This window comes from Bolinopsis microptera, chromosome 12 (assembly GCF_026151205.1).
Source record: "Bolinopsis microptera isolate Bmic1 chromosome 12, MBARI_Bmic_1.0, whole genome shotgun sequence".
NCBI lineage: Eukaryota > Metazoa > Ctenophora > Tentaculata > Lobata > Bolinopsidae > Bolinopsis > Bolinopsis microptera.
In genome coordinates this window covers 3,152,124-3,168,941 of record NC_087083.1, presented here as the reverse complement: position 1 = coordinate 3,168,941, position 16,818 = coordinate 3,152,124, and the positions used below count along the sequence as shown (strand labels likewise).

The following is a 16,818-nucleotide window of genomic DNA, read 5'->3' as shown; positions in this document are numbered from 1 at the left end:
TTCATTGACAACTTATCCCGTTTTGATGATCGAACACAGAACAGCTACAGTTATATCCACATTTGTCAACTCCGAAAGCCTGGATTGTAATTGTAAATGTATCAATATGCTATGGAAAAACTATAATTTTATAAAATAGCAATATAAATTAAAATAAGCTTTTAGTTTTACAGCTTAGGTATTGTTTTGTGAAACTTGATTTCGAGATAACGGTGCGCGCAGGGCAGCCACGCCCATATTTGGTCCAAATTAGGCCCGATTTAGCCAAATACCCTGAACATACCCAAACCCCAGGTTTATGGTGCTCTACGTGTAGCTAATGGTCTCTTAATTGAACTCGTATATATGAAATTTCATCAAGATTGGACAAAAATGACTGAGTTATGAGCCAAAAACCATATGCCCATATTTGGGCATACGCACCAAATTTGGTAGAATTCGTCCCATAAATTGGTCAAATATCAATATTTTTGAATGAGACTTACTTTATATGAAAGGTAAGCCTAAACTGCATATTCTCTGTAAGTTTTAGCTTAATATCTGTTCAAATGTGAATACTAAGGCAAAAATACCACAAAAAAGAACAAAAAAATTGGCGGCCGGGCATTGGACCAAATATAGGCGTGGCTGCCCCGCAGGCAATGTTTGGCGGTTGGGGTCCGGGACCCCCTCTAAAGTTCGGTCACTGGTCCTAGTTTATCGGTCAATTGCTATAAAAAATTCAGGATTTCGATTATTATGACCAAGAAGATGTGGAGGGCTGTGTTGCTAGATGGTGCATTAATTTGAGAAAAGGACTGAATATGGACGACCGGGACATACATTTCTCTATCCATGAAAATATAATGGTTAATATGGTAATAAAATAAACAGACTCAGCGGTAGACTTCGTCTGACAGCAGACTAGGACGCATGAAATGAGCATCATGATGGAGACAATTGAGAGCTTCAAGACGGAAGCGCTAATAGACAAGGCAAAAGGACTGCTGCTGGTTTTGCATAAGATTACGGTTGAGGGGACAGTGCAAACTGAAACAGCGGTTATAGAGTCAAGAATTCACAGCTTCAGTGCAGGTGTACAAAAAAACAATGCAAGTAATATGATCCATAGTTGGTTCGTGCGCACTAAATGCAATTTTAAAACCGAACACACTTAATTACTCACGAACACTGATCCTTTGTGGATGGCCGCTCAATTTCCCGATCCGCGATGGCGTTTTTTATTATATTCCATACAACAGCTTGGGACCCCAGTCTTTACTGTTTATAAACGCAGCATCACAGCATGCAGATATGGCGGAGTGACAGGCCGAGCGCCGCCCAGTTAATATATAATTCCATATTGAATTTGAAAATCGTGTATATTTCTATCATCTATGTAACCATATGTTTATTGTTTATGCTACCTGACACGGATCTGTGCAAAATAGTAATACTAACTCAAAATTATAGTAGAGATGCTATCAATTAGTGCCTACCTTACAAGACATATTTATAACGTACGAAATGTGGCGGTTTTCCGAAGATTTCGCCATATTTTCGGACCGCCAAAATTTCGGTCGTCGTAATAGAATCCGTCGCATTATCTTTTAGCTTATTTCAATGACTGTGCCTTCACTGCTTTATTTTGTTTCTAAAAAGTAATATCAAGTAAAATAAATAAATAAATTCTGGCATCTTGGGACAAATATCACCACACCAATGACGAATTGAATGTCAAGCAATACAGTTTAAATTTGCATTAAAATACATGTATGTGCTAACATGAAAGTCTTACAGTCTTAATACAGACTAAGTTTGAACATGATTTTACCGAATTTCAGAAATTTCCTTACTGCTTATTGTCACAAAAAATGATGAAAAATACCCTTATTTTCGGTGACGTCCGAAATTTGACGGTTTTTGTTCAATTTCGCCATATTTTCAGACCGCCAAAATTTCGGTCGTCGCAAATTAGGCCGCCATAAATATGTCTTGTAAGGTAGTGGGATACGTACAATACATCAACATGGTGAAATTAACAATGTACTTGGTCAGTTCCTGTTCAGCACCGCGCGCCGAAAATTGTTTAATTCAGATGATCGCGCAAAATAACTTTGCGCAGGTATACTTTGAACGTGGCGATAACAATGGATCGTGTTGAGCTGATCACTTCTCTTTGACTGTTTCTTTTTTACGCACTGTCTGGCGAGCTCCTGCGTTTGCGTTTGATCTCTCGTTACCTGCTCGTCTTTCTGCTATAATGCATGCCACCAAAGGAAAGGAGTGGAATGCTGTTATTATTGTTCAGAAAGGGAAAGGGAATCAACAGGACAAAGCAAGATGTCTCTATACTGCAACTACGAATTTATTGCAACTGCCGACAATGTGACTATGTGATAACTGACATTAATTAACAGTCATAAAAGATTTTTAATTGTTTCCGAAAAAACCGCACTTAAAGTTAAACGCACGAACAAATCTTCACGAACTAATTGCACTCTTCCTGGAAAAGTAACGCATGAACCAACTATGGTATGATCTGCAATAGTAAAACGTAACAAACGACTGCAGAGGAGGACAGTAGCAGAAACCTGATTGTGTTTGGGTTAAAAGAAGAAGAGGAAGAACAGCTTCCAGCTCTGGAAACCGCAGTTTTGGAAGAGATCGGGATGAAACTTTATTTCGAAGCGACAAGAATCCGCTGGAAGAGGCCAGGTACGGCTATCCAACCAGTCAAGATCACCGTCCCAGCTGAACAGCAGTTCGTCAGATTGTGATGAAAAAAGGGGGACTGAGGCTAGTTGAAATTCACAAAGATGTACGGATATGATCCTGATAAATCAAACGAAGAGTGTGCAGCAAGGATTCAAGGAAGCATCGGGTTACTGACCTGAAGAAGAGGAGGGCTGAATTTTATGTTGATATTTGTTCTAATTTATAGTCATTTGTGCTTTCATGATATTTTAAATGATTTCTCGTTGTTTTGATATTTGTTTTTGTTCAGTAATTTGTTGTAAAATGTTTTATTATTTATTCGTAAGAGTCCTCAATTTCCTCGCGTCCTAAGCTATAAGATGGCGGTTGTCTTGTTGCATATGTAAGTATCTTAGGACGTTTTCTGACGTTATCTGTATTTTAAAGACACTCATATCTACATTCAATACATTTCGATTGTTTTCACACTTGTCACAATTCGTTTACTCCAGTAGCAGGGAGGAGTTGAGTGTGCACTTCGATGTATAGAGTTTTTTGCTGCTTAATCGGGTTAAATAGGTCATTGGTAACTCAAAAAATCGAGGGCCGCATGTTGTGTCGCTAGTCCCAACCCTGTGGAGCCACGCCCATATTTCATATCAGGTGCGTATATGGGAAATATGTATCTCAGCTTCTGAAGGTCTTAGAGACTCAAACTTGAGTTTAAAATGACCGCAATGCACATGTTTATATTGGTACTATGAAGGTCATGAAAGCCCAAAATGCTCATTTTTGGAGAAAATTCAGAAAAACCAATTTTCACTTGGGCGCGAGTAAAAAAATCTACACTAGAAATTGAGTGAAAATCGAGTAAGCAGTTCAGTGTCTACAACATTTCTAAACACAGGGTCCTCTGTTAGGTCATTCTAAATCAGAATTGATAAAGTAATCAAATTCTATTAGTAGTTTTAACCCTGTGGAGCCACGCCCATATTTCATGTTATGTGCGAATATGGGAAATTTGTATCTCAGCTTCTGAAGGTCTTAGAGACTCAAAGGTGGGCTTAAAATGACCGCAATGTACATGTTTATATTGGCACTATGAGGGTCATGAAGGCCCAGAATGCTTATTTTTTGGAAAAATTCAGTAAAACCGATTTTCACTTGGGCGTGAGTAAAAATCGACTCTTAGAAGTTAAGTGAAATCGAGTATGAAGTTCAGTGTCTGCAACGTTTCTAAACACAGGGTCCTCTGTTAGGTCATTCTAAATCAGAATTGATAAAGTAATCAAATTCTATTACTAGTTTCAACCCTAGGGTGCAAAACTCCTAAATTACCCCCAGGCGCAAATATATAATGACTTTTCTATCTCGGCTTCTGAACGTTGTAGGGGCCTCTCTTTGAACTCAAACTAACTACGATGGCCACATTTATATACCAACTGTAAAGCAACATAGGGTCTATACTTTATAGTGCTTAGTTTTTAAAAACTCATTAAAAACTGTTTTAACCTTCATGCATCATAAAGTCGTAACATCAAACATGTACTTAATTATGGTATCTCGGGCTAAAAAAGTCTTATAGACATTTGCAGCACAGTAAAACGTTCAACATGAACACATTCGGATAACATTTATGGAGCAGCACATACCACCTAACTCTAATTTTGGTATAACTGCGAAAATAATCAGTTTCAGAAGCTCCTTCCAGCTATCTTAGGCTGCCTTCAGCTCCCTCTCTGGGGTTCTCTCCAGTACTGCTTGGCTATTATGGCTAATCAACTTGAATCGAACCTCATGTAGCAGAATCTACTTCTAGCTACCTTCTGCTAACTCCATGTCAACTCTACCCAGCTACCACCACCAGTACGTTATAATTTTAGATCTTTCTAGCAACCTCTGATATGAGTGCTACCTCTTCCTCTATCCAGCTACTATACCACCAGATGGCAGAAACCACCAATTCCAGCTGTTTTCACCTACTTCGGCTACCTCTATTTAGCTACCACCAAGGTTCCTCCAACTTCTGCTATTTCTAGCAACCTTAGCTTAAGCTAGTGGGCTACTTCTTGCCCTGTCTAGCAACCATCAGTACATTTTATTCTGGCGTTTAGAGGTTGCTAGAAACAGCAAATTTCCTCTTCCTTAATGAGCTGGAAATTGTTGGATGCAGCAGAGAAAGCACTCATATCAGAGGTTGCTAGAAAGATCGAAAATTATAACGTACTGGTGGTGGTAGCTGGGTAGAGTTGACATGGAGTTAGCAGAAGGTAGCTAGAAGTAGATTCTGCTACATGAGGTTGGATTCAAGTTGATTAGTCATAATAGCCAAGCAGTACTGGAGAGAGCCCCAGAGAGGGAGCTGAAGGCAGCCTAAGATAGCTGGAAGGAGCTTCTGAAACTGATTATTTTCGCAGTTATACCAAAATTAGAGTTAGGTGGTATGTGCTGCTCCATAAATGTTATCCGAATGTGTTCATGTTGAACGTTTTACTGTGCTGCAAATGTCTATAAGACTTTTTTAGCCCGAGATACCATAATTAATTACATGTTTGATGTTACTACTTTATGATGCATGAAGGTTAAAACAGTTTTTAATGAGTTTTTAAAAACTAAGCACTATAGAGTATAGACCCTACGGTTCTTTACAGTTGGTATATAAATGTGGCCATCGTAGTTAGTTTGAGCTCAAAAAGAGGCCCCTACAACGTTCAGAACTTCAGAAGCCGAGTTGAAACTACTAATAGAATTTGCGTACCTTATCAATTCTGATTCAGAATTATCTTACAAAGGATCCTGTGTTTAGAAACGTTGCAGACACTGAACTTCATACTCGATTTCACTTAACTTCTAAGAGTCGATTTTTACTCACGCCCAAGTGAAAATCGGTTTTACTGAATTTTTTCAAAAAATAAGCATTCTGGGCCTTCATGACCCTCATAGTGCCAATATAAACATGTACATTGCTGTCATTTTAAGCCCACCTTTGAGTCTCTAAGACCTTCAGAAGCTGAGATACAAATTTCCCATATTCGCACATAACATGAAATATGGGCGTGGCTCCACAGGGTTAAAACTACTAATAGAATTTGATTACTTTATCAATTCTGATTTAGAATGACCTAACAGAGGACCCTGTGTTTAGAAATGTTGTAGACACTGAACTGCTTACTCGATTTTCACTCAATTTCTAGTGTAGATTTTTTTACTCGCGCCCAAGTGAAAATTGGTTTTTCTGAATTTTTTCCAAAAATAAGCATTTTGGGCTTTCATGACCTTCATAGTACCAATATAAACATGTGCATTGCGGTCATTTTAAACTCAAGTTTGAGTCTCTAAGACCTTCAGAAGCTGAGATACATATTTCCCATATACGCACCTGATATGAAATATGGGCGTGGCTCCACAGGGTTGGGACTAGCGACACAACATGCGGCCCTCGATTTTTTGAGTTACCAATGACCTATTTAACCCGATTCAGCAGCAAAAAACTCTATACATCGAAGTGCACACTCAACTCCTCCCTGCTACTGGAGTAGTTATTTTATTCCTAGGTGGAAATGATGTTATTGTGACTTTGTGCGGCCATCATAAAACTTTTGTTTTGAAAGTTGTCTTTTGTGCTTGCATTACTGACCCACGCTTTTTAAAATATAATTATACTTATATAAATTTTGACTGAATTTATAAATATATGATTATGCTTGTTCAAATTAATACTGTCAATTTTTTATTTGATGGGTTGCATGGTTATTCCGTTATGGGGTTGATGGGGATGGGAGCATGGTGGTAATGAATCAAGAAAAATACAAAATTGTTGAACGAGGTGATAACAACACATTTTTATAATTTTATTTTGACCCTTGTTTTATAATCAATCCGTTATCTAGCTTCGTGTAAATGGAACGGCGAACAATATTACATAACAAGATGATAGGATTGACGATACTTCTTCTCTGCCCAGATACTTTTGAAGGTGAGTCAGAGTGAATCAATAAATTTTTGCAGGTTAATGATGACATGATGAATAACTATAAGATATTCCACATAGATTGCACAAGATTAACAAAATAGTAGATGACATAGTCTTTTCATATCATATGCCACATTCAATGACTTAGATTAAACTTAGCAAGACATAATAAATATTCAACCTTCTGAAACGTGATATCTACCTTATCGGACCTTATTTGGACGGACATTACTTGAACGCTGGAGGCCCTAGCGTTCATCTTAATGTCCGTTCAAATAAAGTCCGTTCAATTAATGTCCGTCCAAGTTAAAGTCCGTTGAAATTTTTTCAAAAATTTTTTCATTTCGAACTTTTTGTCCAGAATATGACAACTTTGAGAACTTTATTGTGCCGTAAGTTAACGATGGAAAGGTTCTCTTTGGTCTGCCGGAGGCACAGAAAACTCTGCTAGTATATGATATTTTCAAGGGTCTCTTGGCGGAAAAAAGTCAACGAAATTATGGCACTCAACAACATAGTTCATGAACTAGTCCCCGCCAACATGACAAACTTGTTCCAGCCTCTAGATATTAGTATTACGGTAAATCATGTTTCCAAGGACATTGCCCGACGTTGTTATAGTTCATATTACTCGGGGGCGTTAATGAAACAGTGCTAGGAAAGCTCCACGTGATGTTAAGGTTAACCTTAAGTTGTCTAAGATAAAACCACTTCACGCCGAATGGCTTGTAAAAGTTAACACTGAAATGCAGGACCGGGGTAGTTTGATAAAAAAGGTTTCCATAAACTTAAAGCTGGAAATCACTGATGCTTTAAACATGGACTATTTCATGCACGAAAACTCATTTGATGAAGATGATATGTGATATTAGACACTGATCAAGTACACATATTTTAACATTTTTACTGCTCAATGACTGCTTTTCTTACTTACTGTATAAAAAATGGATTTAAAAATCATTTGCTGAAATTTAAAAAACGTCAACAAAATTGAAAAATTCGGATTTTTGATGGTTTTGAATGCCTTCGAGCGTTCATATTAATGTCCGTTCATAATTATGTCCGTTCATGTAATGTCCGTCCAAATAAGGTCCGATAAGGTAGTTCTTCTATATCTATCAACATTTTACAGCGAGGCTTGACCCGAGCTGCTTTAAAGCCGACTTAAGGGCATTTGGACCTGTCTTAAAAGAAGTTGAATACTCTTCAGATAAAGCATGTATGAATATCTGTATCGCTACATCGAGGTAAGTTTTGATAATTTTAAGTACTTTATAACATCAAAGTATATGATTTGTTACTCTTTGACTTCTTTTTCATCATTAGTGGCATAGTGCCACTTATAACCAAGCCTTGCCTTTTTGTTGCAGGTTGACAATGGTGACTTGACCATTTTTGAGCCATATTACACACGTGCAACGAGCGTTACATGTAGAAGACTCACATGCAGTAGTACCACAGGAGTGCTTATAAAACTGATTATAAAACTGCTATAAAAACCTAACAATCAGTATTAATTTCTCCAGCTGTATGGCGGCGGTTATTAGTCCAAAGCATTTGGATGTGGCAATTTGTTATGTTATTGGTGAGTACACTCTGTCCGATGATAATGCCTATGCTTGGTACACTGCAGAAAGACGATGCTTGGAAACCAATACAGCTACTAATACAGCTACTACCCCTGATCATAGTAATGAAATATTTAATAATAAATAAACTTGCTCTGCTCTAACATATATGATATAAGAAAACAATATAGGGATAATAAATTTCTGCCGATTACAATTTCGCAGAAATTTAACTTTGGAAAGTTCCAAAAATCTATGACGCTGCACTGTTTATTTCAACCAATTAGTGGACAGGAATTATTTATATGTATCACGCGTGCAATGAGTCAGTACTTTGACGCGCGGGAATTTAAACTCGCTGTGAAGAAATTACCACTTTAACTAATAAAACTCTCAGTTCGTAGGTGGTAGGGTTTCTAGGATATATGGTACAAAATATCAAAATTACTTTTGTTACCATGCGCCGTGCAGACGTATATTCTTAATTCCATAATTAAAGTTTTCTGGATTTATTACTTTTATAACTTAACTACTTTTAAAATCATATTTATTTTTCAGATCCAGGTTTTACTTTACGCAACAAAAATGGACTTGAACGGCGGCTTCCACAGCGCGTTCCTAAGAGTAAGCCTCCACCTCCTGCTGCTGTAAAGCGATATCAAGGTATATACCATCTTACCATATTCATATTAATAATTTTACCAAAAACCCATTAATACTATTGGGTAGAGTGGACTGTTGCCAGTGTCTCCCTTCCCAAACAAAACGAAATGATATCAAATTGAATAATTATACCGTCCTCAAATGCAAAACGATATCGATTATGAAATTGTAAAACATTAAAATTATAACGAACCAACTCAAATGTATTAATGCCCCTGGATATGGCAATTTTGGCATTTGGGGTTTTGCCAAATTATATAGCTATTCTTTATTATATTTATTGTCATCTTTAAGATTGAATTAGAGTATTTTGAACTAAAACTACACCATAAACCTGCTGAATGACATCTGATGAGTCTAAGTGAACGAAAAAATAGTCATGTACGTACGTGGGTATAATAGTAAAAGGGGTATATTGGCTGACGGTCGTCCGTCGTGCTTGCCAGTACTGTGATACCTTTCAATGAATAATTATCAACTATTCCCACAGATATCGGAACTGCATGCGAAGAAGGATAGTGGAAGTGCTCGGACGGTGAGAAGTGTATTGATGAGCGCTTTGTATGTTCTGGAGTTACAAAATGTTACGATGGGTCAGATCAAACAGACTGCTCAGGTTGAGTATCTACAATCATATTTGTGAATTTGACCAAAACCCATAATCATGGGTAGAGTGGACCGCTGCCAGTGTCTCTCTTTCCCAAACAAAAGGAAATGATATTAATTTGATTGACCGTTTTCAAATGCAAAATGATACCGAGAATGAAATCGGTCGCTCGCTTTTCCCATTCATTCACGGCTTATAGTTATACGAATTGTAATAGGTTTCGATAAATTACATCGATCACTGTATGCTGTAATAATCTCTTTGGGTTGCGTTCGGGTCGATACCTAGTATTTCGGGATAAGGGTGGTAGTTAGTGAATTAGCTGAAGTTTATTGAATCTTTATTGCCAAGTACAGCTGTCTTCGGGTATGGTAGTTCTTCTTAATCTATTACATTTGTAATTGTAAATGAATGGGAAAAGCGAGCGACCGATTTCATTCTCGGTATCATTTTGCATTTGAAAACGGTCAATCAAATTAATATCATTTCCTTTTGTTTGGGAAAGAGAGACACTGGCAGCGGTCCACTCTACCCATGATTATGGGTTTTCGTCAAATATCATCTCTTTTTTATTAATGTCAGGGTACTTTATAAAGTCGAAATATAAACTGATATCTTCATTAATAAGGAGGAAGTTTCAACGATTTCGAAATTTTTCCTTTGAAAACATTTCCTTGTGTTTGGGTAAGCATATCGGTCGATCACTGACTGAATTTGCCACTTTATACTCATTCAAGTTGGCATTAAATTTATATATAATGACATTGAACTGTCGTGGTAAAGCAGAATTTGTTCGAAATCACGAATGAGCAAAATTATCACCTTTCGCACGTGCAAACTATGAGCGGACGTTGCGTGCGCATCCAATATTGAATCGCCGTAAGTTTTTGCGTGTTGGTGTTTTATATATAGTTTGATAAGCATGCAAAGTTTCAAAGTATTTCAAGAAGAACTGTAATCACCACGGCACACCAAAGTTTACAGAAAATGGTAAAAACAGCAATTTTTAGTGATTTTAGTAATTTTTAATCAATTTGGGCGTGTCCCCACGTGTGCATCTTTTCGATTTTTAACTTCAAACCTAGCCTAATGCACAATTTATACCTGTAAAAAGCAGAACTGAGCTCCAAAACCCAAGGGATAGCCCAACACCAGAGAATACTAAATCGCAAAATTGAAGTTTTTATAAAATAATTCTTCAAAAAAGCACTAACTTCAATGGCAAATATCTTTATGAAGGAGCAAGGTAGGGAAACTTTCCGGTAGATTTTCAGAATGCTTAAACAATTATCTAACTTTAATGTGCCCTCAAATTTTGAATAAAATTACTCTTTAATGGCGTAAAATCGATTTTAAAAGTGATTACTTTGTAAAAAAACAGGTTTTTTAAATGGTTAACTTGATGACGTCATCAAGTGGTAATGATGACGTTAAATTACTTTTTAATATATTATTATTATTATTATAAAACAGGATCTTACCGACAAAAATGATTCTTAAAAATACCTTAATGCGGTAAACTGTACCCTTGAAAAAGATTTTCCCAACATCTGTTGCATGCAGCTATATCTTTAATTTCGTTCAATTCATACAAGTTGTCCATTTGCAAACTTCTACTATTTAAATCACTTCTTAAAACCGATAACAAGTTCATTCTAGGTCTCCCCAATCTTCCAATGAATAAATTATCTGATTCAATAGCAAATGAGAGAGCCGTTTGGGCTGGGGTGTTCTCCATACTCCTGAGAATGTGTCCAAACATTTTCCACCGCTGGTGTTCAATACGCTTGGATAACTTTTCAACTTTGCACCTTTCATACAATGCTTTGTTGCTTATCATACCTTTAGGCCATTTGATGTTTAAAATGGACCTGAGGTGTCTACGATGGAGTGTGTCCATTTTCTCCATGGTTGCTTTCTTAGGACTCCAACTATTTGAGTTGTAAATCAATACAGATACAACTTGAGCATCGTATAACCTCAGCTTTCTTTCAAGGGATATTTTCTTACCAGACAGCCAAACTTTTTCAAAGTTCTTAAAAGCAATCTCAGCTAGGATTCTTCTTCTTTGAATGTCCTTCTCAGTACACAGTAAGGAACCTAGTGACTTGTTACTTCTCCATGGTTCGTTATTAGCTAATGGCTGACCGTTTGTATCTTTATCAGATTTTGTCGCTAGGTAGAAGGTACTGAATTCAGTTTTACTTTCATTTACTTGGAGGTTCCAGTCTTTGAGAATCTCCTTCACTGTAGGAAGGAAAATTCTCAGTTTCTCGATGTCCTCGTCAGCAAAGTCACAATCGTCTGAATATTCCCACTCAGTTGGAAAACCTAGTTCTGATACTGGTGGGTTTGGTCTCCCAGATACAGCTCTGAGGTGGTGTAAGGCTGCTGCAAGAATAAGTGTGAATAGCTTTCCAGATAAACTGTCACCTTGAAAGGCTCCGAGTAAACTTTCAAACTCTTCCGACAGTGAGGAGTTAACACGAACTCTAAGGAGAGTATTCGATAGAAGGTATTGAACTAAACGAATGTCGTCCTCCGAACAACCAGCATCTTTCAAAACATTGATGATAGTGTCCCTTTTCACGGTATCAAAAGCTCTACTCATATCAATACCCATTTTGCTAAATGTCCATTTCTTCCTCATTACAACAGATATGAGCATTCTCTGAGCCCACACAATGTCAGAGCAGCTCCTACCTCTCTTGTAAGCACTCTGCCATGGCATGGTGTAGTTGTCAATTCTACTCTCAACCCGTTTTAAGGCAATTTGAGTGAGCATCTTCCTCGATCCGTTTAACAGTGTAAGTGGTCTAAGGCTTGTGAGGGGACCCTTAGGTTTACCGGGCTTCTGTAGAGGAGTCACAATACCTTGTCCTTTCGAACTTATGTATTTGTTCCCACTAAATGACTCGTTAATTGCCTCAGCATACTTCTCAAAAGTGATTGGATGGGCGTACTTTATCAGCTCATTCTGGAGATTATCTGGACCACTGGCACGGTTTGATTTGAGTTTACTTGCAGCAAGTTTAACTTCAACTGGTGTGATGGGGTTATCAAGTGGTTTTGGATCGCAGGTAAAAGGTTGCAGGCCAGCTTCAACTCCTTCTGTTAGTTGTTTTTCGAAGAAAGATTTCGCTGTGTTTGCTTTCCCTAAATCAGTACCAATAGGGTTGTTGTTGATATCATTGACCACTATGTTACCCGACTTTCTTATTCCAGCTAAAGATCTTGAAGCTTCAAACATCTTTCTAGCATCGTCAGTGTTATTTATTTCTTCCGCTAGAGCGTCAGCCTTCATGTTATTTATTTGCACAAGTCTCTTAGAAATGCTATTCTGAATCTTTCTAACTTCTCTCCTATCTCCACTAACATCACTACCATTTGGGGCTGATTTGATCTTCAGAGTCTGATCACGCTTTTTAGCAACTAATGAAGCTACTGTTAGATCACTGGAGAAATTTTGTTTAGAGGATTTCCCTTTCAGTGGTATAGTTTCTTCAGCACACGCACGTATGTCACTAAAAAGTTCATTCATTTTCTCATTTGGGTCATCTGGATAAGTTTTACCCGATAATCTTTCAGCAATCGCACTTTGATATTTCTGTCTGAGTTCTTTATCACTGTAGAGAGTTGAACAGTCAAACTGAGTGCTATCTGATTTTTTGGTTTTGTGAATGAGAACATGATTTTTCAGCGTTAATCGAGTTACAACAGGTTTGTGATCAGATCGTAACTCAGCGCCTCCGTATGATCTGCTGTCCTTTATTAAAACCGTAGACCTCCTCCTGCAAAGCACATAGTCAAGTTGAGCGTATATAGGAGTATTTCTCTTAGTCCTGTGTTCACCAGTCCAAGTTAGTTTGTGCCTACTTGGATGATCAAACAAAGTATTGCATGCTGTTAGGTCTTCTTTAACCATAAATTCAAGCAAATGCTCCCCATTTTCATTTCTAGTCCCAATACCATGTCTACCTATCAAACCTTCCAGACCTAATTGTTCATCAACCCTAGTTCGTTTACCCAGCTTTGAGTTGAAATCTCCGCAGTGGAACATTTCCCATTTTGATGGAGTAGAGGATACATTGTGTAAATCTCTATAGAACTGAGACAGTTTGTCAGGGTGTTGTTGAGCACGAAGAGATGTGAGACCATAACTGTTGATGATTCTGAAATTCTTATTACTACCACCCTTGAGAGTAAAACAAAAATCAATATACCCAACTCTATCAGAGATCTGTTTGAAAGTTGTGATGAAAGGTTGCAGTTTAGGGCTAATAACAAATCCAATACCCCCATGACATTGTTCTTTCTGATCAAAAATTAACAGTCTGTAGTTGTTGTGAAGTATGATATCAACCTGATTAGTGCACTTAGTTTCTTGTAGTCCCACAATGTCCATACCGTACCTTTTGCAGTCATTACCCAGTAACTCCCTCTTCAAAAGTCGTTCAGACCGAGTTTTATCATTAACCGCAGTGTCTGGACTACCCAAGCCCCTAACATTCCAAGAACAAACAGCGAAAACAAATAGCACAGCACACAGTGTTGATCCCATCTTGATTTTGGGCTTTTTAATATAATGTAAACTAAATTCTAAACAATTATCTTCAAGACCTGTGGTCCGAGATGGCTGTATCTTTAAAGCTTCTGAATCTACTGACACCTGAATATAGCCTATAATTTACTGGCAAAGCGTCTATCCCTGAATATATATGTATATCTGTATATCTGTATATGTCCCGACAATCTGTCGTAAAACAGGGGTTCTAGAAAACCCATTTCCCGATGCTCCTGAAACTTGAAACATTTTTTGCAGTCGATTTGGTCAACGTCTAGACGCCCTGCAAATTTTCAGATCTCTAACACAATTTTAACACGGTTTTTAAGGCACCTGAATATGGCGATTTTGGGTTTTTTACCGAATTTCGTACAACATGCTGGCGCGTATTTTGCGCAAATTTCTTAAAAACCTTCACATAACTATTTCTTATTCCTGTCATATTTAACATTAAATTAGAATGTTTTGAACATAAATATACCTGCTGAACTACTTTCGATGAGTCTTAATGCCTGAAAAACAATAAAGGGGTATTATAATAGTAAAGGGGGTATAAAAGTCAAGGGGGTAAATAGTGAAGGGGGTAAATAGTAAAGGGGTTAAATAGTAAAAGGGGTAAATAGTAAAGGGGGTAAATAGTAAAGGGGGTAAATAGTATTGTTAATATAAGAGGCACGGTCATGCTTGCCAGCATTGTGATTTTCTATCAAGTTTTATTTTTATAATAACTTATTATTGTTACAAAAATTCTATAGTGTTATGTCTTTATTCAACGAATAATTATCAACTACTGACACAGAGAGAGAATGCCAAGGAAATCAAATGGAGAAGTGCGCGGACGGTGAGCAATGTATAGATGCTGGCTGGGTATGTACTGGATTTACACAATGTTACGATGGGTCAGATCAAACAGACTGCTCAGGTTGAGTATCTACAATCATATTTGTGAATTTTCTATCAAGTTGTATTTTTGAATAAAAATAATAATAATAATAATAATTTATTTGTATAATTTGTGATTGTTTCTCCCGGTTTTCTTCTCTTGCGTAGCAAGCCCTGTCTCTTGTAAAAACAACCTCGAAAGATTTGTAGATACACATAGTCTCTACACCTTTACCCTCTGGTCCCTAGGGTCAGCTGATCCCGGGCCAGAGGAAAACTACCGACTGCCAAGGTTTGACGCCTAGGCAGTCGAGACCTCTTATTGAGACCCTTTATAATAATAATAACTAAAAATTTATACATCGCTTTATCATTTATAGCCAAAAAGAACTCAAAATCCAAAGATTCAGTTTAAGCCATCTAAAGCGACTCATGAACATGTACATGAGAACTTAGCATTTTATGAAGTATGGTTTGTATGATAAAGATATTATATGATACTTATAATAATAACTTATTATTGTTACAAAAATTCTAATTCTATAGTGTTATGCCTTTATTCAACAAATAATTATCAACTACTCACACAGAAAGAGAATGCCATGAAGATAGTGAGAAGTGCTCGGACGGTGAGCAATGTTTCCACCCTTCCTGGGTATGTACTGGATTTACGCGCTGTAACGATAGGTCAGATCAAACAGACTGCTCAGGTTGAGTATCTACAATCATATTTGTGAATTTTCTATCAAATTGTATTTTTATAATAACTTATTATTGTTACAAAAATTCTATAGTGTTATGCCTTTATTCAACAAATAATTATCAACTACTGACACAGAGAGAGAATGCCAAGGAAATGACATGGAGAAGTGCGCGGACGGTGAGCAATGTTTCCACGCCTCCTTTGTATGTTCTGGAGATACGCAATGTAACGATGGGTCAGCTCAAACAGACTGCTGATCAGGTTGAGTATTTACAATCATATTTGTGAATTTTCTATGAAATTGTATTTTTTTAAGATTGTAGTTGACGAAATGAGAGTCTCCACTCAGTGTGTTAAAACATAATTCTTTGTCGACGTTTCGGCTACATGCCTTTGTCATAAACAGGACGTACTGAAAACTTACATAGCTGCAAAAATACAATGTTAAAATAATCTATTAATACTACGAAATATAACAACAACAAATAACATTTTAAAACACAACAACGATCACAAATTTTTCTAGGTTTATAAGTTCAATATTACATTAACTTCCAAGTATATTTTATCCAATCACCTTCATTTACGGGCTCAGACAATTGAGTATTTATTTCTGGGTTTTCACGTTTTATTAGAACCGACTGCCACAATTGACGGTCCACATAGTCTTTACATCTTTTTCGAACTATAAACCGAAACGGTATGTTTGGCATTGAAATGTCTGCATAATCCTCTAGGTAGTGCTTCCCCATGGCCGTAGATTTGTTGCCATCCCTTACTGATTTGTAGTGTTCCCAGGCTCTACTTCTTTTAAACCTACCAGTTTCCCCAATGTAGGACTTATTACATATTTGGCATATTAATTGGTAGCAAATGTTTTTGATCATGCAGGATTTATCGCACTGATAGCATTTGCTGTCACTTTGTTTATTGCATTTTGTTTGCTGTAGGCTAGATCTTGTTAAAGCTTCCATGAGACGTTGTCCTGATGTGAATGTTACCCTGGTGGAATCCAAGAGGTTTTGATTTCTTAGGGTATAGTAGACTTTTCGACACGTCTGTTCATTTATATAAGGTAATGATAAGTAAGCTATTTTTGAGTTCTTTTTAGGCGCATTTTGTTTTTCCAGTGTATTCTGTGTTTCTCGAATAAGTTTCTTGACAATATTAGGAGGGAAACTA

General features: G+C 37.2%; 1 protein-coding gene across 1 annotated transcript; it reads left to right on the top strand.

Moving 5' to 3' along the window:
• Positions 1–3,041: 3,041 nt before the first annotated feature.
• On the top strand, positions 3,042–15,879 carry LOC134824275 (uncharacterized). The gene is made up of 9 exons (XM_063836076.1): positions 3,042–3,079; positions 6,567–6,652; positions 7,782–7,896; positions 8,176–8,339; positions 8,776–8,841; positions 9,371–9,496; positions 14,851–14,973; positions 15,524–15,643; positions 15,772–15,879. The coding sequence occupies exons 2-6, from the start codon at positions 6,577–6,579 to the stop codon at positions 9,397–9,399; spliced, it is 450 nt and encodes a 149-aa protein (XP_063692146.1). The 5' UTR covers positions 3,042–3,079; positions 6,567–6,576; the 3' UTR covers positions 9,400–9,496; positions 14,851–14,973; positions 15,524–15,643; positions 15,772–15,879.
• Positions 15,880–16,818: the final 939 nt, after the last annotated feature.

Excerpts from the sequence above, each read along its gene's own strand:
- LOC134824275 (XM_063836076.1), top strand. The coding sequence starts at position 6,577 with ATGGAACGGCGAACAATATTACATAACAAGATGATAGGATTGACGATA. Across the intron at positions 6,653-7,781 it reads CTGCCCAGATACTTTTGAAG|CGAGGCTTGACCCGAGCTGC; the intron begins GTGAGTCAGAGT and ends AACATTTTACAG. Across the intron at positions 8,842-9,370 it reads TCCACAGCGCGTTCCTAAGA|ATATCGGAACTGCATGCGAA; the intron begins GTAAGCCTCCAC and ends CTATTCCCACAG.